The 25,460-nt window shown below is 37.2% G+C and overlaps 2 protein-coding genes across 8 annotated transcripts in view; both read left to right on the top strand.

The window, feature by feature from the left end:
* LOC122062025 (helicase protein MOM1-like) overlaps window positions 1-5,039 on the top strand; it is a 43,455-nt gene extending 38,416 nt beyond the window's left edge. For 6 of the 7 annotated variants that reach the window (XM_042625656.1, XM_042625651.1, XM_042625654.1 and 3 more), the window contains 4 exons: window positions 422-1,993; window positions 2,379-3,101; window positions 3,211-3,424; window positions 3,929-5,039. In XM_042625656.1, coding sequence (XP_042481590.1) covers window positions 422-1,993; window positions 2,379-3,101; window positions 3,211-3,424; window positions 3,929-4,566 — 3,147 coding nt within the window. In that variant the 3' untranslated portion in view covers window positions 4,567-5,039. The remainder of the gene's footprint in view (window positions 1-421; window positions 1,994-2,378; window positions 3,102-3,210; window positions 3,425-3,928) is intronic. The other variant, XM_042625655.1, reaches the window with a different exon arrangement.
* Window positions 5,040-15,271: 10,232 nt separating this feature from the next.
* Window positions 15,272-18,922, top strand: LOC122061513 (phenylalanine ammonia-lyase-like). The gene is made up of 2 exons (XM_042624798.1): window positions 15,272-15,795; window positions 17,090-18,922. Exons 1-2 carry the CDS (start codon window positions 15,407-15,409, stop codon window positions 18,837-18,839), a joined length of 2,139 nt encoding a protein of 712 aa, XP_042480732.1. The 5' UTR covers window positions 15,272-15,406; the 3' UTR covers window positions 18,840-18,922.
* The last annotated feature ends 6,538 nt before the right edge of the window (window positions 18,923-25,460 follow it).

Below are 25,460 nucleotides of genomic sequence, written 5' to 3'. Positions count from 1 at the left end.
ATGTTTTTAAAAAAAATCTTAGCATTTCAATTAATGGTGACCAAATTGTTTTGGTCTTGATGGTCAGCCCCTAAACAAAATCTTTCTGAAGTATATCATTTCAGTTGAATGTTTCAAACATTTTGTCAAACTTTTTAATGATTTGTCTAAGATATTGGATTGTTGGAATAAAAACTTATAGAATCTTGGACAATAACTAATTATCAAACAATTAATCGATAATGTGATTGTCCTGATATTAAGCCAGCTTCAGTGCGATCATTTCAAACTTTCAATGTTAGGCCTTGATCCTCTAATCATGGGACACAAATCATCGTATTGTCACCAGGTTTCGGTCTACCGGTCCTATGGCACAGTATTCAGTACATATTCTATGATATTCTGAATTTTTATATCCATTCTAATAGTTTGGTTTTTCCAGTGTTGGACAGCTGCTGCTTTGTTGAAACACAAGATCAATCGCAAGGAGTCACTTGCACATGCAAAACAGCTTTTGAATTTCGAATGCAAGGAGGAAGAGGCTGAATTTATCTATTCAAAATTGCGGATGCTGAAGAAGATGTTTTATCGTCGTATAGAAACTTCTATGGAGTTGAAATTTCCTGAAGATAGTTCACCTAGAGCCGAAGATGTTTCAAAAATGCTTCCGCATGCAACCTCTTCACAATCAATGGCATCTGCCGAGGAAGAGTTGGAAGAAGGAGAGATCAGAGAGAGATTTCGAAGTACTCAACTTGTTCCTGCCAAGCAGGAGCAGGTGACTGATTCTGATAAAAACAGTAGGTCAAAGCAGAATAATTTCTCCATGGGTATTAGCCAATTTGAGAAAATTTGTGCTGAGAGGTTGAAGAAGATCCTCCAAAAGCAGCAGGAGGAATTTCAGAAATTTAATGAAATTAGGGAGAAGGAAAAAGCGAAGCTGGATAAAGAGCTAACGCTGGAGTTGGCTCTTATCCGCACAGTACATAAACATACCTCCATTAGATTAGATAAGATGACGATAGCAGAGCAAGATCACGCAAAGAAGATAGAAGTACATAATCGGGGTTGGGAAGTGCTCAAGAAAAATCTTGAGGCTTTGCAGCTGACGGCAAGGAAGGAGGAGAGGCGGACGAAGGCTCATTGGTTAGAGCAAGCTGTAGCTGGGAAATCAGTTGAGCTATTTGCTAAGCTTCCTTTGCCAGATTCTTGGTTTAGGTTTGAACAAATGATGTCTGGTAAGCTTGGTGCCACCCATATTTCTGGGCTTTCTTCAGAGAAATTAGATCCTAACATTAGTTTTCCAATCAAGCCAGGTGAGGTTCTACCTTCTAATGTAACTAAAACTATTTCTAGTGAAGCCACAGAGGGCAGTGTCCCTACTGGCAGAGAGGGCAGTGTAATGGATGCTACTCTTGACATGCAGCCTAATAGAGAGGATGACAGAATGGATGCTACTGTTACCTTGCAATCTGATGGGGATAGCAACAGACTGGATACTATGCTTGACATGCAGCCTGACAGAGAGGATGATGTGATGGATGCTAGTGTTGCCGTGCAATCTAATGGAAACAGTAACAGAATGGATACTACACTGGACTTGCGACCTAATAGAGTGGATGATGGAATGGATGCTAGTGTTTCTGTGCAGTCTAATGGAGGCAGCAACAGATTGGACGCTACCCTTAACTTGCAGCTTAACAGGGAGGATGATCAAGTAGATGCTACCACTCTTGACATGCAGTCTAATGCCATGCATGCTGTTAGAGATGACAATGGAGTAGATACAGCAGTTGCCATGCAGCCTCATAGAGGCAACAATGGAATGGATACTACTTGTGGCATGCAGTCTTGTAGAGAGGAAAATGCAACGGATGTTACAATTTCAGAAAGGGAAACTCTTGGTGGAGACGAGCAGCACAATAGGGCAGACATTTCCAACAGTGTAGATTTGCGTTCATTGGAGCCAACTCAGATAGATTCTGCTCGGAACAGTTCATTGCCATTGGATGAGGTATATAAATTATGACCTTGTTTTGGGTGTTTTTGCATGCTAATTTTCTGTGTCTTTTATTCTATTGTCAAACTCATGTCTTTATGACGATAAATGGCCATATGTTCTGTGGACTTTGTACCTGTTAGTTTGACTGTCAAAATTTGATTGCAGCAGGTAGTTTTAATAGGTGCCAGCTGCCTACATGCACACCATATTTGAACTACTGTCTTAGCCTATTACATTTACCCTGTACCAGATCTAGATTATATCTCCATGTTGAGATGGATGATTTGAGTTTTTACGCAGGGCTTGAATGTATTAATGTATCTTGCTTTCATGCATATATTTTTGGAGTTACTGTTTTTGGAAATTTGCACTTCTAGCTATTTCTGTATGCTTTCAGTTACTCCGTGTTGAACATAGTGAGGCACCCACATCAGCTGGAGCGCAAGATGAGGCTGTGTCAAGTTGTGAAATGCAAAATACTCCTGAACAAGTCCAGGTTCTATCGCTGCAACTGGCTGATGTTTTACCTTCTGGTGAACCTAATCATGATACCTCTGTCACAGAACCTGTTCAACAGTTTCCACTGCTTGTGTCTACGGACCGACCCCCTACTGCATGTGATCAACAAGATATACCTTTGGTTACAGGGACCTATCATGGGACAACTTATGAAGACTCTACGCCTTTCCAGCAGGCTCAAATTCAAGAACTCCCACTGATGGGCAATCCAGCAGAATCTTCTAGTCATTCTGAATCAATACCACCAGCTGAGGACTGTTCAGAGCCATCTCTCTCTCTACCACAACCCATTACCCCTTTGCTGCCACACCTGCCTGTGGAAAGGCCTTCAGTTGGAAGTGGGACACAAGTGTCAGCCACTAGCGTGGACACTATTCCAGGGTCAAGTAATTGTCCAGAAATTGTACATTCGGTTGGAAGCAGCACGTCCATGTCAGTTAGTGGAGGTATGGGGACAGTTCCAGAATCTAGCAACCGTCCACTACAACAAACTACTGTTACAGCCCAGATGTGTCAGCCATGGTACCATGACCCACTTCAATATGAAATGGAAAGAATACAGAAAGAAAAGGAGCAGACCATCAAAATCCATGCAGAACTGGTTTGTACACGAGCTTCTTTTTTCTTTGTTTCTGCCAATACTGTATTCCAAGTGGGAGGTGAGCCCCAATTTATTCTGTTCTGTTGAATGTATTCTCCTTTGTGAGTAGAAATTGCGGCTTGATTCTGAACGTGATAAGGAGATAGAAGAGATACGTAGGAAGTATGCTGCTAAGCTTCAGCAGGCTGAGGCTGCACTGGTGCAGAAGAGAAAGGAACTTGAGGCAAACGGCAACAAAGTTTTTATGAATAAGATGTTGGCTGATGCATTCAGATCCAAATTCAGTGAGCCACGGACAACTGGGGCACTGGGACAGAGGCAGGGTAAGGAGTCATTTCAGTACCTGTTTCACCTTTTAATGTTTTACTTAGTTGGATACTTTCCCAACTTAGAGATTAGGCATTGGGTTATAACCATGTTTGAGTTCCACTTCTGAACTTATAACACATTGGCAGTGTTTGTTCACAGCCAAACCTACCAGCATGAACAATTTCAGATACAGTCCCTGTATATTAATTAAGCTTTATGTATGGACAAGGTTCGAAATCTCGGGCCAAAACGAGGTTTTTTTTTTTTTTTTTGGGATATTGCTAGAAATCTGGGCCGAAACTTTGGTATACTAATTACTAGGTCCACCAAAACCACAAAAATGTCCGACTTCTTGAACCATGTGTATGGAGAACTAGCTGCCAAATTTCTTAGTTAAGTAAGAGCTTGCATGCGTGTTCATGAATGGATTGAAATATGCACATTGGTTGCTAAAATGTATATGCAATACACTCCTTTTCCTTAATTTTTGTGGAGCTTCTAACCCATGTTTCTTCCAGGGATTCCTACTAGTTTCATGCAGCAGTTATTTCAGCTCTCATCACAGCAACACGCTCAGAGGCCTGCCCCTGTGTCTGGTCCACCAGCGGCTCCGCCATTGCAGGTGGTCCACCAATCCTCTGCACTTTTCTCAAGTAACCCGGTCAGACAACACATCAGCCCTGTTGTTCCTCCAGCAGGGAACCATCAAGTTGCCAGTGAAGTACGGGCCCCAGCTCCTCACCTTCAGCCCTTCAGACCTTCCACATCCATGGCGGCACCCAATATCCAGCCGGTTCCTCACAGCATTCCCAGTCAGCAAACACTTGGTAATGCTGCTTCCACTTCTTCCATGATTCCTCAGCTTGCATCCCGGGCACCTACCCTTTCATCTGGGCCTTTTAGCAGGAACCAGCAACTAGAAAGTGCAGTAGGGTTGGCGGGTTTCAGTAATTCTTCTTTGTCTGCTCTGGAGCTGTTATTGGATGTGGGTAACCACCCTGGTGCGAACCAACCAAGTCTACAGACTCTCCCAGATTTGGGTCTGTCCTTGGGTGCATTGGACCCAGCTGAACTCACCGCGCATTGCAGTTCACGGGGCACTGCAGTCCGGACTGCTCCAACAGCAGATGTTGTTTGCATTTCGGATGATGACTAATCAGAGGATGATAACTAATGCGCGAAGATAGTGGTATGCTTTGAAGGTGAAGAGTGACAGTTTTGTAATATATATTGTAATATATTGCATATAGCACTATTATCTTACTATTCAGCTGGCCCTGAAATTCGAGCAAATCTGCATTAAAGGGAGTTGACTTAGGGAACAATCAGTTGGATGAGCCACAGTAAGTATTTTTCCATGAACTCTGGAGCTCTTTATGATTTCTGTGGATGTACTACTCTGGCGTGAGCTGTATAATTACTTTATTGTACACTGTCATGCTGGGAATTTTTCACTGTTGTGACATTGGTATCTGCTATGTACACAGAACATATCACGCAGTTGGGATTTGCTTAGGTTTAGTGTCGAGATGGAGAAGTTGGACATGCCTCCAGATACGACTGATGTTAATTTTGGCCTAACAGAATCATATTGCTTCCATTATGATCAAAGCAGTTATATTGGGTCTACCGTGCAGGCTATTAACTATTTGATTGGTAGGAGATATATAGAACACCATCTCACCATTCTGTGGAAGATATAGATGATCTTGAATTGAGTGCGCACACTTGCAAGTTCCTAATTTGTTAATTGTTCTTTTGGCTGTGCTCAGGTATTGATGATGTCTTTACCCTTCAGGGATCAAGGACAGGTCATCGGTCAAGCTTTCGCCTGATCCTACTGTTATCAGGGTATCTTTATTTTATTATATGACCAGTGATTTTATTGAAAAGAGAGCAGTTATTGGAGCAAGCTTCAGTTGAAGCTTGTCCAATTATATAGGGAGCTCCCTCCCACATGGAAGTTCAAGGTGATTCCTTCTGTGATGAGGGTTGGATTGTTTCAGGTGTCCAGAAACTCATCTAAGTGGTACTGCCTGATACTCTCTATAACTGTATTAGATGCATTTTGAATAAGATAAAGATACCCTTTTAGATTGTTTTATTTTTTTATTTTTATAGTAAAATATGCCAAGATTCAGTGTAGTTTTAATATCTAAATCAAATTAAACCTGAAGTTCAGGAAGCACAAACTTGAGATGCTGGTCAAATATGCACTAAATAGTAGATAAGATGTAATAGAAAGGGAAACAAGCTCCCTAACGATGACTGAAGCTGATTAGTTCTTGGCATTTCATACATAGAGTCTAACCAATCAATGTGGCCATTTTCATTGCTCCTATGAAACCAGTGAATCTCTTATGAGTAGGTTACATGACTTTCAACCCAAGATAGTTAAAAAGAAGCAGAAGAAGTCTACATTATCTTCTAGTTGCTTTGGAGCTCATCAGGACTGAATCCCTAAAAAGTATCAGTGAAGAGCTCATAAGGCATTAGAACATTTCAAGCCACAAGCTGGGTTGCCTACCAACAGACTTTATAGGTGAATTCTCTTCAAAGATGATCACAAAAGAGCCTTTGTGAACTACTGCATCCCGCCACCACCACCCTCATACCACCCTTTCGTTCTCGGCCCTGCCGCAATTACCCTCTCCAATAGGAATATAGAGAACTTATTTTCAGAATTTGAACTATCAAATGGATTTCTTATCCTTGAAATATTTCAGATTGATGCAACTACTAAAATTATTTTAATTTCTTGGCTAAATATCAATTATTGACTATTTTATGAAAATAATCCAAAATTTAAATAGAAATCATACCAAATATGGCCTAAATGATACCTCGGTAGGTTTATTTTTCAGTTTGACGCATTTTGATTGTCTTTTGTCTTATTCACAATAGTACATTAAGGTAGAGGTATAATATATTCAAAAATAATTTGAAAATGTATCATTATCAAAGGTTGTTATTGTTTTGCACATTTTAAGTACACGTGAAATGATAGGATTTACCTCCATTGAAAAATATGTTATATTGAAAGAGCAAAAAAATAAGGTTACAAATTATTTGACACCTCTCACACTTTAAGAGGCGTCAACAAAAAAAATCTTTAAAATGAGTATGCCGTTAGAAATCTCATAAATGTAAAACAATACAAAATGGATGGAAGATGTTTGTAAACAATGGGTTTTTTAAGGAGTTCTTTTTTCCAAAAAATAATAAGGGCAAGAGATCTCTTCTTGATTGCGTGACCACTACACTAGCATGGGGACAATGAGTGCGCATAGGGGCATTAACATGAATGGAATTTTTTATTTTACAGGAGTAGGGTGGTAATTTTTCTCTCTTGCGCATGGGTGCAGAGGCCATGCGACAAGACAAAACACTTTTCTTTCACAAATGATAAATAATTCTAAAAATTGAAGTGCTTATAACACTTTTCTCCTGTGGCTCTTCTTTTATTTTCCTTTATTGCGTCATTTTCTGTTAAAAGTCATGGAATGCAAATTTATTTTTTGAAATGTGATACATTATGAAATAACCTCACCAATAGGCATAGGACACGTGGCGCTCAACCACAGACTCTTCACAACTCAAGGTACCTATCTACAAGGGCAAACAAGTCATTTCCCCCCTGTGGGGACTAGGGTTTCACCACATCCACCCTATAAAGGGAAAAAGAGGTAACTCTCACTCTCTTTCTCTCCACTGTTTTAATAAACTATTTGTGGTGTCTGAAACTGACTTAGGCATTGGAGCCTTTTGCCCAGAGCACCCCTCCAACCTTTGTTTTGTAGGTTTCTCTCCCGGAGCCGACGGTCAGATTTCTGCATCAACAGAATGCAATAGAAAATATGGATAGCAACAGATCAATTAATTTCTCCTTTTTGAAATGATTATGGTTTTTATTTTTTTACTTTTATGTTGAGCCAAACAAGATAAAGACATAAAGACACTTAATGTAACAATATTGAAGCGTACTTACCATTTAGCTGTATAACTTGAACCACTTAGACATACAAACTCTTTTAAATTTTAATGGGTAAGAGATCATTACCTGATTATGTAGTCCTTACACCAATACGGAGTCAACGAAAATGTGCATAGTAATAGATAATAAAAACTTGTTAAATTTATTTTTGATAAATGCATATTGACATATACATAAATGGGATTTTTGATTTATAAGGTTCTCAGTAATAATTTCTCACACTCATGTGTCTACGCCTTGGGCACAACATGTCAAGTAATTCTGTTTCCCGATTTCAAAATATATTGTAATAGATCAACTGTTCCTAAGATATTGACTTTCTAAATTAACTGTTTTTTTTTTTTTGTTTTTTGGGGGGGGGGGGTGGGGGGTTTGTGGTGCGGTTTTACACATTACAAAGAATTTGGATTAATTAGACAGATACCTTCTACGCAATAAAATGTACTCGAGGGTTTAAAAAACCAGACTGGACATCAAACCAAGAGTGGTAGTTCATCTTTTTCTTGGGGGTTCATTCACATAAAGGTGAATATCATCATTTCTCAGTCAATCAGAGGGTTCTTGAAGAAATTTTCTTTTCATCAAACTGATTCCTTCACAAAAATCAGAAATTATTGGAACATTGGGAACCATTTAAGTTAGGCAATGCGTTAACCCTAACCTGGTTGAACCAACTGGTCACGTCCGGTTTAAAAACCATGAATGGGTCGCCAGTTCTCACTTCTCAGATCCAGCATTGGTCGGTTAATGAAACTATTCATCACGAACGGGCCAGAAAAGAATAAGAGATAATCTATGACCTTCTTAAGATATTGACGTTTGAGTATCCAAAAGACTTACAATTAGATTGAGAGAATCCACCTTCCTTGATTGACTGTATATACTATGTTTGGCTTTTAAATTTTGATAGTGATGGAGGAGCAGATCCTCTCCTCTCTCTCCTATGAATAGAAGCTAAATTTGTTACTGGGTAAGGGCAAGATAGATTGTATACCATAGAAATAGACGTTCTCCCGGGTGGAGCATTCTTCACTCGAGGTCTTCCACAATTTGTGGCATGGTATAAAGTATAGTCTCCTCCGCGTAAGTGGATCAACACTCAACACTCTTCTCAATAACAATTGACACAGCTATGAGGGAGCACTTAAAAAAAAGGTGTAAGAGCTTGCCATCCTATGCACGAGGCTATGCAAACAGGGTTAAAAGCAATAGATAGCTTGGTTCCTATAGGCCGTAATCATGAGATGAGATTTGCTTCACTCTTAATGAATGATAGGGTTGTAGACACTCATTATTACGCTTATCCGATTATAGAGAAACCATCTCGCTATAAATAATAATGAAACCCTACGTAGGTACATATAATTGAAATACCCCTGCAATCCTAAAAGAAATTGCACTGCTCATAAACCCTTGCCATGGATCTGCTAATTCGTCAAAACCCTAATAACGAAAATAGTGCACAAGTTGAGCCGATTTCTTAGAGCCTTGGGTCTTTCGGAATTAACTCACAAATGCAAGCAACATAATACAAATCATCTTACAATTACGCCCACTTGTGAGATGAGAACTGCAATGCCATAACTTAAAACAATAAGCCATGTGCATAACACCTCACTATTAAGAGGTCAAGAGCTCAATTCTTCCTACCAATCCAAGCCCCAAAGAGTGAAGTAGGTGCTATAACTATCAACCTAATGACAAGACTTAAGAAGACAAGATCCATTGCCCAGCCACTCACCCATGACTCCATGACTCACCCCATTGGTTGGATATGGATGAGGAATCTTCAATTAAATTTTTGACTGCTCAGTGCTCACCAAGGCTTGTGGTCTTTAATTATATTTGGTGTCAAAAGGAAACTTAACTTTCCTTGAGACCTAATACCAATAACACCTTCTCTTTCGGTGGCTAAAGCTTTGTTTGGCAGTGCGGGGACCTCGCAGTCACTGCTTATCACTACTTACCAAATTTACAGAACAGAATAAAGAGAGACCTAAAAAACCTAAACCCACAAGAGGAGAGAGGAACCTTATTGAGTGACTGATGAGGATTTGACTCTTTGCTCCCATTTAGATATATTAATATGGAAATGATCAGAAGAACATACTCCTCATCTACTACTTTTCTTAGCCCAACCAAGAACCTCAAAGTTAGGCGTTGAAAAAGCCAGCTATCAGAAAGAGAGGATCAAAGAAGAGCCCAAATTGGTTCATGTATGGTGCTTGAAAGGGAGAAACTGAATATGCATATTTGGTCTTTGTTTCTCCAAGAGGGTAGGTGAAATTAATTCCACACCAAACACCTCCACCAAATATATCCCCAAAAGTCTTTCTTGTCTTTCCCTTGCACCTCCCTAATGTCTCTTCTATAATTTAATTTAATTTGATAATGGCCTCTTGGCCCATGGTTGGTGGCCTAAGCTTCTTCCTTTTATTTTCTCACGATACTTGGCCCCTGAATTACAATACTGCAGCCTTTAGAAACCTTTAATTAATGGGTTCCCCCCCTGTTTTGTGAGGGTGGATTCATGTTCTCATACGGACTAATCCACATAGATGGAATCCATCACAGAGTTGATTATTAGGTGAATTCCATCCGTGCGAATCAGTCCCATACGAGAACTTGATCTGCTCTTCTCTTCTTTTTTGTGGATAAAGCTCTTGAGGATCTGTTTAGAAGCAAAGAATTAATGACAAAAATTAGGATTGTGTAAAGTTAGGGTCTCTGAGGGGTAGCCTTAGTTACAGTCATTGGTGCCTATGTACACATTTAAATGGGAAATTTAAAACGCCACCCCCTGGAGAATGTTAATATTAGAGGGACACCCCCTCTCTTTCACCAAATTAGTCTTGGACCCCCTGTCGTCAGTCAGTGTTACAGAATATACCAAGAATGCTGACATCAGTAGTTATTTTTTTTCTTTTTAAATACCATTTTGCCCTTAAAAAAAGCAAGTACCGAAATTGCCCTTAAAAGTTTTAGTCCCCAAATGGGTTGAAGAAAAAACCTAATTCACTATTCACTTCATAACGGGTCACGCGATTTAGTCCCACTGAGTTTGAGAAGAAGAACGTTGGAGAAGAAGATCCTCGATGTCGGTGCTTTTCAGATCAACGGTTGCAACCCCCTTCCTGCAACGACGTCAACGGTAGCTGCAAACCCCCTCCAACGATTGCAGGTATGTTATGCTGCCTCTTCTTCTCGTTTAACCATTTTCTTGATCATTCCCAAATTGATTTCACCACAACCTTAACTCATGATTCACTTCTAATGGGTCAGCCTCAGTGATGCAACCATTGATTTCAACAACGTAATCCATTGGGTAATCTAGATCATTCAACTCCAGGAAGGATGTATCATCTTCCTGAAGCTTCAGATCGAGTATATTTAGTTTCCATGCTAATATGGAAATGAAGTCCATTTGTCTTTGAATCTGATGGAGAACCCAGATCTTGCAAACCATTATAAATTGCATAGCCCTCCAAATGAGCACTTTCATCAACATAAGATTGATCCAAGTTTTGCAGGTAAATCCAATAAAAAAAATTCTGATTAATTCAGCAAGCAAATTATTCTTTAAATTTCAGGGAAAAAACAGAGAACATATCTTCGTTTCCAACTCAAGGCTTCGGACCCCACCATCACCACAACAGTAGCAATTGAATTTCAGTCCGATGTGGTTGCGTTCTGCCCTAAGCTCCCTGCTTGAAAACTATGTGAACAGTAGTGGCGGTGAAGTCGAAGGATTTCCTCCAGCCTCATTCGTCTAGTCCTGAGGCAGAGAGCATGTTTGCAAGGTTCAGAGTACGTCAGAGAGGTTTTTCCTAGTTGCCGTGAGGTCATCGTCCATCACCAATGCCGCTGCTCTGAACGATCGTCGATAAAGAAAAGGGTGAATAGGGTGGTATTTTTAGTATAATATAATAATGGTGTTTTACTCATAAGGACTAAAGTGGCATTTCATAGCATCACTTAACAGAGACTGATGACAATGGGTCCAAGTCTAATTTGATGAAAGAGAGGGGGTATCCTTCTAATATTTTCATTCTCCAGGGGTGGCGTTGTAAATTACCCAAAAATGTTTCCTAGTGAATATGTCAGTTCACATGTGGGCATCCACCTAGGGGTGGGTGGTCATTTCATACCCCCTATGATGTTTGGGACGTTGGGTGCATTGCCGGGTAACCTTTTTTTATTTATTTTTATTTTTAATTCTCTGTTTTTCGTATTTTTTGATAGGAAAAAACGTATTCTCTCTTTTTCATGAGTTCTATACTTCTATCTTTTTGCTTGAATTTTGTTTGTTACAAATTAGTGATTTACATGCATGGCGTTAATTGCTTTATTAAATATTGTCAGTTCATCACCTCCCAAAATATCGTCTCGTGGCCGTTTCCTACCTACAATGAAGCATGGCACCTCGGGGGTTGGTGGCTGTGAGTGCGACTGGATCAAGTTGGATCAACAACACCTCTCTCTCTCTCTCTCTCTCTCTCGCTCTCTCTCTCTCTCTCGTATTAAGCTGCTTTCTTTCAAGTGCAAGAGGCAACTCAAGTTCTTTGATGGTGTGAAAAGATACAGTAACAGCTCTACTACCATTATAGTACTCCCTTGAAGGGTTTGTTGAAGGATAATGATGTGAGAAAAATATTTTTGAAAAACAATATTAATGAAACTTTTTGAAAAGTCAATATTTTTTATAATGACTAGATAATTAACAGTATAATTAATAATAAAATGCAATTAACTGCAATAATTTTAGTTGTTTCACTTAACACGTGGTTGATCTAGAGATTTTTTATCTACTAACTTAAAATTTTAGATCTTAGATTTGATCAAATGCCAATAGAATATTTTGACTCTGATATCAAATTGGACGATATAATCTAAAATCTTATTAAAACATCAGGCGGAGAGAGCTCCTCAAGCATATGAAAGCAACAAAGACATGAACAAACTAATGTGAAACAATATTTCTATAACTCCCAACATTTCAATTGGTATTTAATATTTCAATCATTTATGAATCTATACAATAGATATATCGTCCATCATGTTTTAGTTGGGAGATGTTACCGAAAAAAAAAAAAGTATTAATTGGGATAACTACCACTATGAAAAAGCAAGTCCACCAATTCTACAAACCCATGTGCCTTTAAAAATTTTTTATTCACATTATTTGAAACTTAAGTTATAGCAAGGCAGGGAATTTCAAATAGTCAAATTGCAAAATATTTTATGTAACATAATCATATGAATAATTTTGGGCTTTATCCAAAAATAAAATAATAAAATAATAATAAAACAATACTGGAATTATAATAAAGAGATTTTGGGTGATTATTTGGTAATTATATTATTGAGATGTAGAAATAGAAAATAATTCAATTCAATTTAACTCAATTCAGCTTTATCCCAATTTATGGGATTAACCACGTGGATCATCTTCAACCAGTAAGCTCTATTCAAAGTCATACTTATTATTGGGTCTAGGTAATGCATTTTTTCCCTCATCACTTATTCTAGGGTAATTTATGGCGTACCTCTTTCAACTCCTTTAATTTGGATCATCTCAGTCTTTCTTACTGAAGCATATGTCCATATCACCTCAGAAGACTTTTTCTTGCTTAAGCATCTATTGGAAATATTCTACTACCCTATAATCAAGTTAGCATTCCTCACATTTCCTTAATAGGTTCTCTTTCCCGAACTATATCTACTTTAATAGGCCTTTCATGTCCCTTTCCCAATCTGGAGCTCTCTATATATATATATATATATATTTAATGGGTCTTGTATATGCCCATAATTCATGGCCGAACCATCTACAATGGGGGGAGCAAATGAACAAGGATGAAGCTTAGATAAGAGAATATATTCTTGAATCGCTTTTTTTTTTTTTGGTAGAAATCTTGACCAACAAGAAAAAGTGTTTGACTGAAGCCAAAAAGAGGTTGACCCATTCATTCCCCCAAGCAAATAATCTTCTCTTAGCGAAGTAATCTTATTTTTTCATTCTTTATATATAAATTTATTAATTTTCTAGTTACTTATCCATCTTAGTATCCTCATTTTCACAATATTAAGTTTGATTATGTGTTGTTTCTTCACACAATATTCAGCACCATATATCATTGTTGCTAGTATAATTGTCCTATAATGAACAGAAACTATAGTGATTTGTCTCCAATTTTGATTGTCTAACACCATGAAATAATCACATAATAATCGAATAATATGATTCGATTTAATATTCATCGAATGTTTGTATTACTAATATTATTAAAACGTATAGACTCTTACTATTATTTAGATGGATCGAGTTTTTTTTTTTTTTTTTATATTTCTTTTTTAAGAGCCATGTTTGGAAATCAAGAAAAGAAACAAAAAAAAATAAAAAATTAATGTATAAATAAGTTGACTTAGGTAGTTGTGATATGGGAAGTCTTGAAGACTGAAGAGGATTATTCTCAATAGTTACCAGGAAAATACCATCAATTCCCTATTAGAACTATGGCATTGCCTGGAAATAATACGAGCTGGGAACATTAATTGATGCTAGTAAGTTCTCCAAATACGACCTTGGGAATGGAACACATGGGAAAGTGTATGGAAACAAGTGGAAAACGCTTTATCTCACTGTTTGGTCTCCCTCGTGTTTTCTCTACTATTTCTTATATTTTTCTTTAGTCTTTCCTTTGTCTCGTTGAGGAAACTTTCAATTTTTGAGACCCACTTGTATTCTGCTGTCTCCTTCCTATTACAATAACAAGCATATTAGACTATGATTATCATTCCTCATAACTTCTTTTATGATTGTTTAAATTGAAATTTGATCGATTGAATTGACCAATTAGGATTGGAATAGTCGTGATCAATCCCTATTTTAAATGTTTTGAAACAAACAATTCTAAGGTTTTTAAAACTAAATTGCGGTGTCTTTAGATATGATCTAGGGAACAATTTTAGGTTTTAGGAAACAATTCCAAATTGGAGTAACATGGATTGATTCAAACATTAGTTTCAAGTTTTAAAATCCTTGATAAAGACTGAGCGATTTTGGCTGATTCTGAGATGATTCCTATTAGAATCGATAGAAATCAATCTAGTCGATTCATTCTATTGCACTGATTCCAATCTAAATTTTAAAAAATAATTCTTTAATCCCTAACTTGAATTATGCATTCATAAAAATAACTTTTCATGAGATTTTTTTTTTTAAATTTTTCTTCACATAATCATAAGATATATAATTTTTTATATTTAGACCCCAAGAAGAATTGAACTCATGAACTCTTAATTTTGACGGGTTAATTATTCGTCATTTTGAAGGGTTGGCCTTTGCAACTGAGTAACCCCTGTGGGGTCTCACATAATCTACCTCAATAATTTTTTCATTTTTTTTTTGTAAAAATTGTTAAAGTTTGAATAGAATGTAACATGAAAATCCAAATCATATAAACTATGAGGGTATATTTGTCTTTTACAGGTTGATGGAGGAGATTAAATGATTATTCAAAAGGAAAAAATAAAATTTTAATTATATTTTGGAAAATGAGTAATGATTAATGAATGGGCAACTGACCGAATGACGACATGAGGTTGCCCTTTTTTGCCTCTCTCTAATCTATTCTCTCTCTCCACTCTCAGCAACTACTTTCCCATCTACAAAATCCGCGTTAGGATGGGACCTCACACGTCTCTCACGTGTTCCCATCTGTTCCTACTTGGCAACATCCCCACCCTTCAACTTCATGAAGATCCTACGGCTCTGGCACGCTTTCAACTAACCCGTTTTCATCCCCACCCAACACTTGCCACCTCTATTTAAAGGACCTCTCACACCTCAACTAGACTCAGGAAATTCACTTCAAATTCCTGAATTTCCCTCTTCTTAATTCTCTCTCTCTCTCTCTGTCTCCTTTTCTTTATAGTGTTTGTGAAACACAATTCAAATATAAGAAGAAGTCTCTGAGTTGGGATTCAAGAAGACGAAGAAATGGAATTTGCAAACAAGAACGGTAATGGCCATGTCTCGATCTGCCTAGAAGACCCTTTGAATTGGGGAATGGCAGCAGAGTCTCTCAAGGGAAGCCACCTCGATGAGGTCAAGCGGATGGTGGCCGAGTACCGTAAGCCAATTGTCAGACTCGGCGGTGCGACACTCACCATCGCTCAGGTGGCGGCGATTGCCACAAAGGATGCTTCCGGTGGTGGCGTAACGGTGGAGCTCTCGGAGTCGGCGAGGGCTGGAGTTAATGAGAGCAGCGATTGGGTTAGGGAGAGCATGAACAAAGGGACAGATAGCTATGGTGTTACTACTGGGTTTGGTGCTACTTCACATAGGAGGACCAAACAAGGAGGTGCCCTTCAGAAGGAGCTCATCAGGTCTGAAAATTTCATTTCTATAAATTCCAAAAACCCAATTTTATTTTTCCAATCATTTCAAGCATATAAAATTTGGAAGGGGTTGGTGGTAGTTTGGAACCATAGGTGTCTTCCAAAATCATACCTAAAAATGATTTTTTCCTTTAAAAGCTTTTGGCATTTATTGTTAATACTTTCTTCTTAATGTTAACGTAAATCTAGTTCTTTACCAAAAAAATAACGTAAATCTAGTTTTTCCTGATATCGTTATAAAGATTTGACCTACACATACGGAATTCACTTAAGACAAAATCTTGTGATAGATTCTATCTATGTGGACCAGATCATATGAGAATGATTCTCACATGTCAACCTGATCCACATACATTTTTCTGAGGACTCTTAGCATTATTAGATGTGCCTTAATATTGGCCTTGGAGGTGGAGTCTTTATTAATTAAAATGAAGTCTTTGTCTACAAAATCCGCATTTGATGACAAAAATGATAGACATGGTAAAATTACATTGCTTAGTATAACACCAATTAATGTATTTTTATGGATCCTCGTCACCTGCCTACCCACCCATTAGAAGGGGTGGTCCTTGGATGTGTGTATCAACATCAAATCTGGCAAAAAAATTGATCTATTTGGTTGGTTAAGAATATTTTTTTATGTTTTATTTTATTATTTAAATAAGACAAAAAATATTATCCACAACCATCTTAGATGGAAACAAAGCTCTGATCAAAATGATATATGCATAGAATCTCCCGTGCATATAGATCCCTTGTCCTTCAAATAATTAATTTGGTAGATTAGATATAGGTAGGTGGGGTAAAATTTGACATGGGCATGTTATCAGCCCTTGTGTTTGAGATGTACACTTGAGAATAAACAAAATAATAAAGAAAAAAATATCTCTGAGTATAGAAAAAACATTTTTTATGTTTGAGATGTACACCTCTTTGCACAAATTTTTATAATTAATTATTTTTATATAAAATGAAATAATTAATCACGAAGGGGCCTAGGATACCCTGATGGCTTAAGAACACTTACCCATAAATTAAAAACCTAACTCTTTTTTTTTTTTGGTAGAATAATTAAAAGCCTAACTCATGGCCATCATTGATAAGTAATAACATAAAGATACAAGATCTAATTATTTTTTTAAGCGATGCATGATCTAATTAGGAGTTTATTTCGAGTCAAATGCATATTTTTTGGAGGTTATTTCCTGTATAATTAGGCATCCGGAAGTTTAGTTATTATGCATCGACCATTTATCAATTTATTGTTGAATATGATGATCAGGTTCTTGAATGCTGGAATATTTGGGAATGGGACAGAATCTAGCCACACGTTGCCACACTCAGCCACAAGGGCAGCCATGCTGGTGAGGATCAACACCCTACTCCAAGGCTACTCAGGCATCCGATTCGAGATCTTAGAAGCCATCACTAAACTCCTAAACAACAACATCACTCCATGCTTGCCACTACGTGGGACCATCACTGCCTCTGGAGATCTCGTCCCTCTGTCTTACATCGCAGGACTCATAACAGGTCGCACTAACTCAAAGGCAAGGGGCCCAGATGGGGAATGGCTCAATGCTGCCGAGGCCTTCCATGCTGCTGGAATTGACCGTGGATTCTTCGAGTTGGAGCCCAAGGAGGGTTTGGCGATGGTCAATGGAACCGCAGTGGGGTCCGGCATGGCATCGATGGTCCTCTTCGAAGCTAACATCTTAGCCGTCCTTGCATCTGTTTTGTCAGCCATCTTTGCGGAGGTGATGCAAGGCAAACCGGAGTTTACGGATCATCTGACACATAAACTAAAGCACCACCCAGGTCAGATCGAGTCAGCGGCGATCATGGAACACATCTTGGACGGTAGTTCCTATGTTAGAGCAGCAAAGAAGCTACACGAGATGGATCCATTGCAAAAGCCAAAACAAGATCGCTACGCCCTCCGTACATCTCCCCAGTGGTTGGGCCCGCTGATCGAAGTGATCAGAACATCTACAAAGTCCATCGAACGGGAGATCAACTCCGTGAACGACAACCCTCTGATCGACGTGTCAAGAAACAAGGCCCTCCACGGTGGCAACTTCCAGGGGACCCCAATTGGTGTATCCATGGACAACACCCGTTTAGCCATCGGTTCCATTGGAAAACTCATGTTCGCCCAATTCTCCGAACTGGTCAACGATTTCTACAACAATGGTCTCCCCTCTAATCTCTCCGGTAGCCGGAACCCTAGCTTGGATTATGGCTTCAAGGGCGCCGAGATCGCAATGGCCTCTTACTGCTCAGAGCTTCAGTTCCTAGCCAACCCGGTGACCAACCACGTCCAGAGCGCAGAGCAGCACAACCAAGACGTAAACTCCTTGGGCCTCATCTCTTCCCGGAAGACCGCCGAAGCAGTGGACATTTTGAAGCTCATGTCATCCACATTCTTGGTTGCTCTATGCCAAGCCGTAGACCTGAGACACCTGGAGGAGAACTTGAAGCAGACGGTGAAGAACACGGTGAGCCGAGTGGCAAAGAAGGTTCTGACCATGGGAGTGAACTGTGAGCTTCACCCGTCAAGATTTTCCGAGAAGGATCTCCTCAAGGTGGTGGATCGGGAGCAGCTATTCGCCTACATTGACGACCCATGCAGCGCCACTTACCCACTCATGCAGAAGCTGAGGCAGGTACTGGTGGAGCACGCGCTGAGCAACGGCGACAACGAGAAGAACGCCGGGACTTCCATCTTCCAGAAGATTAGTGCGTTCGAGGAGGAACTGAAGGCGGTTTTGCCGAAAGAAGTGGAAGCGGCTAGGAGCGCGGTGGAGAGCGGGAAAGCGGCAATCCCGAACCAGATCGAGGAGTGCAGATCGTACCCACTTTACAAGTTTGTTAGGGAGGAGTTGGAGACTGTATTGCTGACGGGAGAGAAGGTTAGATCGCCTGGAGAGGATTTCGATAAAGTGTTCACGGCAATGTGTCAAGGGAAGATGATCGATCCTCTACTCCATTGCCTCAAAGAATGGAACGGAGCTCCTCTTCCAATTTGCTAGTTCTTCCCTAATGTATTGATTTTGAGACACTTTCCATATGTATTACAAAAGAAACATGAAGAAATCTTGTATTTTACTTTTTATTGATTTTTTTTTTTGTGGAAAGAAAATTTACTGATAATAATCATCTGTACAACCAAGGGTTTCAGACTCACAAAGTCTATAAAGCCAAGGAATGGAATGTGGCCAATCTATCAAACACATGATAGTTAGTCTTCCTTACTAGGGTATCTACAACATTGTTCAAATGCCGTGGAATGCATAGAAAGAAAATGGATACAAAAGAAGCACAAAGAGATCTAATATCATGGGTAATAGCTGCGATCATCAGTGGTGGTACCCGAGCATGGTCCTTAATTAACTCCACCGTCTCCATACTATCAAACTCAACTTGAAGATGGTAAAAGCCTAGTGCCAACGCCTGTGACAAAGCATTCCGGATTGCTAAAGCCTCACCTTGTGCAGCAGAGCTGAAATACTAAGGAATGGAGAAAGCTTTAGGGGGTGTTTGGTTCGGTAAATCTTTGGGATGACATTCTTTAGAATGATAATTCTTAATTTTTGGAATTGTTTGGTTCCACTAGAATGACCCTTATAAGTGAAAATCCTACTTCCCATGAATGACTATATTACAAATGATGTGTGTCAAATCTGAGTTTACCTCAACACTTAAACTCAGATTTGAGCAACCTTTTTACCACCTAGTATAAAAGGAGAAAGCGGAAAGATGTTCTCTACGGAAACCAATATCTCAACCCGCGAGAAACATGTACTAACCTCAAGGCAACTAAACGATTTTTCAGAAATAAACATAGTTCAGAAGAATGTCTATCAAAAGATTGACATTCATATCCGATACATACACCATTTGATTTACCGAACCAAACACCCCCTTAATCTGCTTATTCTGGTGATCCCTAAAAATAAAGCCAACACCACCCTTTGAACTTCCTTGAGCTAGTGAAGCATCACAATTCACTTTAAGGAACTTGATGAAGGAGGCTTCCATCTATCATGCATGGCAGTCGCTAATGGTATGGAGGACGACGTACATATGGTGAAGATTGAAACCATTAACTGTAGAGAACTCAAGAAACACGTTCTCTGCAACCATGATAACCTCATGTGGAGTCCAAAGTATATGTTTGTGGGTCATATTTTTTCTGAATAATAAATAAATTTTCTTTTAAAATCTAAAAAAAAAAGAATACAAAAATTACAAGACAAAGATGCAACTAAAAGGAAGCCCAACTAGTTCGTCCTGTGTTCTTTCTGACCAACCAGTTGGGCTTTCTGTTCGGTATCTGTTATTAAAAGTCTGACCAGGAAGTAATGCTTCCCTTACATTAGACACAAACTGGGGGAGGAGACAAGAAGGTGGGGACCGTGGGATTCCATTCTTGGCCACACCATTTGTAGGAAGTGTTGATCAAGCACTGGTTCCTGCTTTAAAAATGAATTTGTTAGGAAAAATTGTGAGTTCCGCAGGTCGACAATTTACGTGCTATATCGACTTGGTTAAGGCCAAAAGTTGGTTGAAAAATAAAAGGTTTACTCATTGGTGGTTGTATGGTGCTGAGCTGTCCCCTCATTACAGTTTTTACACCTAACAACTGACCTTTTTTTCTTGGAGTCACCAGTTCTCACTTCTCGCATCCAGAATGCCCCTTAATATCCAAGAGACTCAGAATTGGATTAAGAGAACCCACCTTCCTTAATTGTATATATATATATATATATATATATTTTTTTTTGGGTTTTGAATTTTGATTGTGATGGATCTGCAGATCCTGGCCTCCCTCTTATGAAGAGAAGTAAAATTTAAGGGGAAGATAGATTGTATATCTCAGAAGATACGTAGTTGTTTTATTTATTTATTTATTTTATATTGAAATTGAGTTGTTCAGTGGCTTAATTGGAAGAAGAAAGAACCGAGTTGTTCAATAACTTCAAAAACATTCAGAATAATTCTATATCGACTAACTCTGGGATCTTAGATGACTTTAAATCCTAGTATTTTTTTTTTTAAGGGAAAAGAAAAATTAAATTAGTAAAAGGAAAAAAAAAGTACCAACGTCCCGGTTACAAATAGACTTTATATTCTAGTTGGAATTCATCACCTGATAGTTTAAGCTTTTGAGTAAAGTATTTCATTTGCAATTTTCTATGATAATGTAAACATGGAATTTGTACAACCCCACCACACCCAAAAAAAAAAAAAAAAACTCTTTTGGATTCAAATTTCAAGCACAAACATACTTTTCAATGGTCTAATTAAAAAAAAAAAAAAAAGAAGATAACATAACTAAGAATAAAATTGTCATAGGAAAAAAAAAATAAAGGAAAATCTAGGATAGGTTTATTTTAGAATCCTAGATAAGTGGTTAATTTGATTAAAGGATTGCTATGCCAAATAATCAGATATATAAAAATTAAATAGATGGATTAGAAAAATGCTAATTCTTTGTCACTCCCCATAGGACATTATAATAATTAAGATCAGTGCATGAGCTACCAATTCTTTCCACCAACCTAAGCCTCAAGGGTTGAAGTAGGTGCTAGTACTATCAACCTAATAATAAGCATTAGGAGACTCATCAAGATCCACTACCAACTCCATTGGTTAAATATGGATAAGGAATTAGGATTCTTCAATTAATTATGACCAGAGAATTTTTGACTGCTCAGTGCATGCTTACGAATGCGTGTGGTCTTTAATTATATAAATTTGGTGTCAAAGGCAGCTTAACTTAGCTTTCCTTGAGATAACCTAACACCGATAACACCTTCTCTTTCGGTGGCTAACACTGCTCATCACTATTTACCAAACTTGCACATCAGAATAGAGATCTAAAAAGAACCTGACTGATGAAGATTTGACTCTTTCCTTCCATAATGTTTTTTGGACAAATGTTTTTTGGTTGTGAGAGGCCCTTGCACCTACACATAGAGACGTACACCCATAGGCAGGAGTTTGGTGGTCATTGTACAACCGTGTCTACGGCACAAAGGCATTTCACGGATAGAAAATTTTGACCCATTTTTTTATATGTGAAAAGGACACATCCATGCCCTTATTTTTAGTTAGATATATTGATAAAGAGATGAACATATATCCATGTACTACTTTCTTTTCTTAGACCAACCAAGAACCTCAAGTTAAGTGTTGAAAAAGCCAGCACCAAGAAAAGGAGAGATCAATTAAAGAACGGAAGAAGAAGAAAATCAGCCCAAACATAGGCTTCCTCGCTTTTAATTATGCAACTCCTTCAGAGCCAAGGAGGTTTATGTTTGATGCTTGAAAGGGAGAAACTGAATGGATGCATGGTCTTTGTTTCTTCAAGTGGGTTTGGTGAAATAAATTCAACACCAAACACCTCTACCATCTACCAAAGAAACTCTTGTCTTGAAGGTGACCTTGGTTTGTTGTCTTTCCCTTACACCTCCCTAATCTCTTTTTCTTTAATTAATTTCGCAATGGTCATTTTTTTTCTTACTCTCTTTCTCGCATTTTCTCACGTTATTGTGTCTCTGAATTACATTCTGCAGCTCTTTTAGGTTTTGTTTGGTTTCACTTACTTTGCATTTAAATCCCTTCGATTTAAAATGTGAAATAAATTTACATGTAAAAAATATATCATTATTAAATATGATAAGAAATTTAAGTAATTTATACAATCAGATGGGATGATAATTATAAAAATTCTTTTTTTAGATTTAAAAATTCTCATTTCACTTCCCTTTAATTTCTCTTGTAATCAAACATAGTCTAAACACCTTTTAACTAATCATTTATTTTTTAATACAACGTTTTACATGATTCAAATTTCAATATTCCGTTCTTATCAAAGAAGAAAAAAAATTCAATATTCCGTTCTTCTCATGATTTTTCATTTTATTATTAAAAAAAGAAAAAAAAAATCTTAGCGATCTAGCTTAGAAAACATCCTGACACAGTTGATTGTGAAAAGGTCCAGTTGCTCCTGCTGTGAGTTCCTTAAAAAAACAATATAAATTCTTCCCATATATATAAGTGATTTAAAAACGTGTCTCTCTCAAGTCATCTCCACCAACTCAGTTGCCTTTCTAGGTTCTGTGCAAAAAAATGAGATAAAATAAAATAAAATTATATTGTCAGTTTCCCCCTCCCCTTCAAATCTGGTCTCTTGCCTTGGGGTTGGGGGAATCGAGAGCACGCAGCCGTTTCCTACCTACCATGACGCATGGCACCTCAGGGGTTTGGTAGCTGTGAGTGCGACTAGATGAGTTGGATCAACAACCTCTCTCTCTGTCTCTCTCTAAGATTATAATTAGTTTTAATTAATTTTTAATCCTAATTAAGTTGCTCTCTTTAAAGTGCAAGAGAGCAAGCTCAAGTTCTTTGATGGTGTGAATGACATACAGTAACAGCTCTACCACTCAACTCCCTTGAAGGGTTTGTTGAAGGATAATGATTTGAGAAAAATGTTTTTGAAAAAAAAAATAATAATTAAACTTTTTGAAAAGTCAATATTTTTGTAAAATGATATAACAATTAAAACATAACTAATTGTAATAGTTTTAGTTGTTTAACACGTAATTAGTTTAGAGGTCAATATAAAAACTTAATTTAAAACATTAGGTGGAGAAAGCTCCTTAAGCATAGAAAGGCACAAGGGTGTAAGAAAAAGAAAAAGATATAAAACTATTGCTCTATTACTCTCCTCATTTCAACAGACATTCTTTACCCAAAAAAAAAAAAAAAAAAACAGATATTTAATATATCAATCATCTACTAACCCATGCAATTGATATATCAATCACTAAGATGTGTTAGCTAGGAAAGCTAGCACTATGAAAAAGCATGTCTATCAATTGTACAAACCCACCTCCCTATTTTATATGGGCTTTAAATTGCTATTTTGTATTTTTCATATTATTTAAAACCTAAATATAGCAAGTTAAGGAATTTCAGAAAGTCACTACAAAATATTTTATATCTGTGACAAAATCATATGTATTAAGAACAATGTTGGGCATATAATAAAGATATTTTAGGTGGAGGATTATTGTGTAATTATTTTCTTCAGATTTAGAAACAAAAATAGTTTTGTTCAACTCATATCAACCTTATCACAATTAAATGGAATTGGCTACATGTATACTCATTTTCGAGTCAACAACCTCTATTCAAATTCATACTTATTCTAGGGTAATTTTTTATTAATGACTATTAATAGTTCTAGGATATGCATGTATTTCCTCACCACCTATTCTAAGGTAATTTTTTGCTTACCCCTAACTCTTTTAAATCCTACAATCTCAATCATGCTACTCCTCTTTACCTAAGCCTCCAGAGGTTTGTTGCATGTGTCCATACCAACTTAAAGGGCTTTCTCTTAACTTATCATATATATATATATATATATTAGAATTATTAATAAATTAACTTATATTTTTTTATTACTTCTTTTTCTTCTTATTTTCATTATTATTAGTATTATTATTATTATTAGTTTGTAGTTTTGTTACTTATCCATCTCAATATCCTCATTTCAACTTCTCTAAGTTTATTTATTGTCCAAAATTTATTAGCACCATATATCATTACTGATCGTATAATTATCTTAATTATAATGAATTTATCTTCGGCAAGACTTTCCAATATTGATTGTCTAACAATGAAATAATTACATGATAGTTGAATAATATGACTTAATTCAATATCTATCCAATGTTGCTACTACTATTGTTATTAAAGCGTATAAGACTCTTGTTAATTTATATGGAAGTATAACACCTTGTCATCTTAAAGCCATTGAGATAAGCTAACCATTAAAATGTCATTTCTTCTCCTTTTCAAATGAAAAAAAGTCCGATATCTTCAGAATAGTTTCATCTTAGCTTTGAAGGTCTTATTAACTTTTAATTAGAGTTTCCTATTGTTCAAAGAAATGTGAATCAGTTTTTTAAGCTCCACATTAAGGGTTTCTTAAATTGGAATACTAGGTTTCTAGATATGAGGGGTGATTCTACGGGGTTTTGGGGACAATTCCAAACTAGAATAACATGGATTGATGTAATTAAACCTCAATTTCAAACTTAAAATTATAGATAAAGATCGATCAATTTTTGCTAATTCTAAGATGATTCCAATCAAAATCAACAGAGATCAATCCAATACGTAGTTCCAAGTTGATTCATTCAATTCCATTGGTTCCCATCTAAATTTTAAAATCATTTTTTAAATCCCTAATATGAAATAGCACTCATGAAAACAAATTTTTTTTTTTGGAAAAGAAAACACTGTTTCATAGGATATAAATATATATATATATATATATATATTTTTTTTCCATCACATAATTTTTCTTTTTATTCTAAAAATAGTTGAAGTTTGAATACTATGCGACATGAAAATTCAAAATCATATAAATTATGAGGGTATATTGTCTTTTAAAGGTAGGAAGAAAATAAATGATTATTCAAAAAATGATAAAAAAAAAAAAAAAAAAAAAAAAAGGTAGATGAGTAAATTTAGATGTACCGCTATTAGAACATCAGATAATGACCAGTGATTATGCCTAATTAATTATTTAAGTAATGACCGAATGACAACATGAGGTTGTCCTTTTGGACTTA

This window comes from Macadamia integrifolia, chromosome 14, assembly GCF_013358625.1.
Source record: "Macadamia integrifolia cultivar HAES 741 chromosome 14, SCU_Mint_v3, whole genome shotgun sequence".
Classification (NCBI taxonomy): domain Eukaryota; kingdom Viridiplantae; phylum Streptophyta; class Magnoliopsida; order Proteales; family Proteaceae; genus Macadamia; species Macadamia integrifolia.
The sequence above is the reverse complement of the archived record's forward strand: the minus strand, read 5'-3'. Positions and strand labels throughout refer to the sequence as shown.

What these genes read in the sequence shown, in the direction of transcription:
- LOC122061513 (XM_042624798.1), top strand. Translation starts at nt 15,407, where the DNA reads ATGGAATTTGCAAACAAGAACGGTAATGGCCATGTCTCGATCTGCCTA. An exon ending in CTTCAGAAGGAGCTCATCAG is followed by an intron (nt 15,796 to 17,089) that starts GTCTGAAAATTT and finishes TATGATGATCAG; the next exon opens with GTTCTTGAATGCTGGAATAT.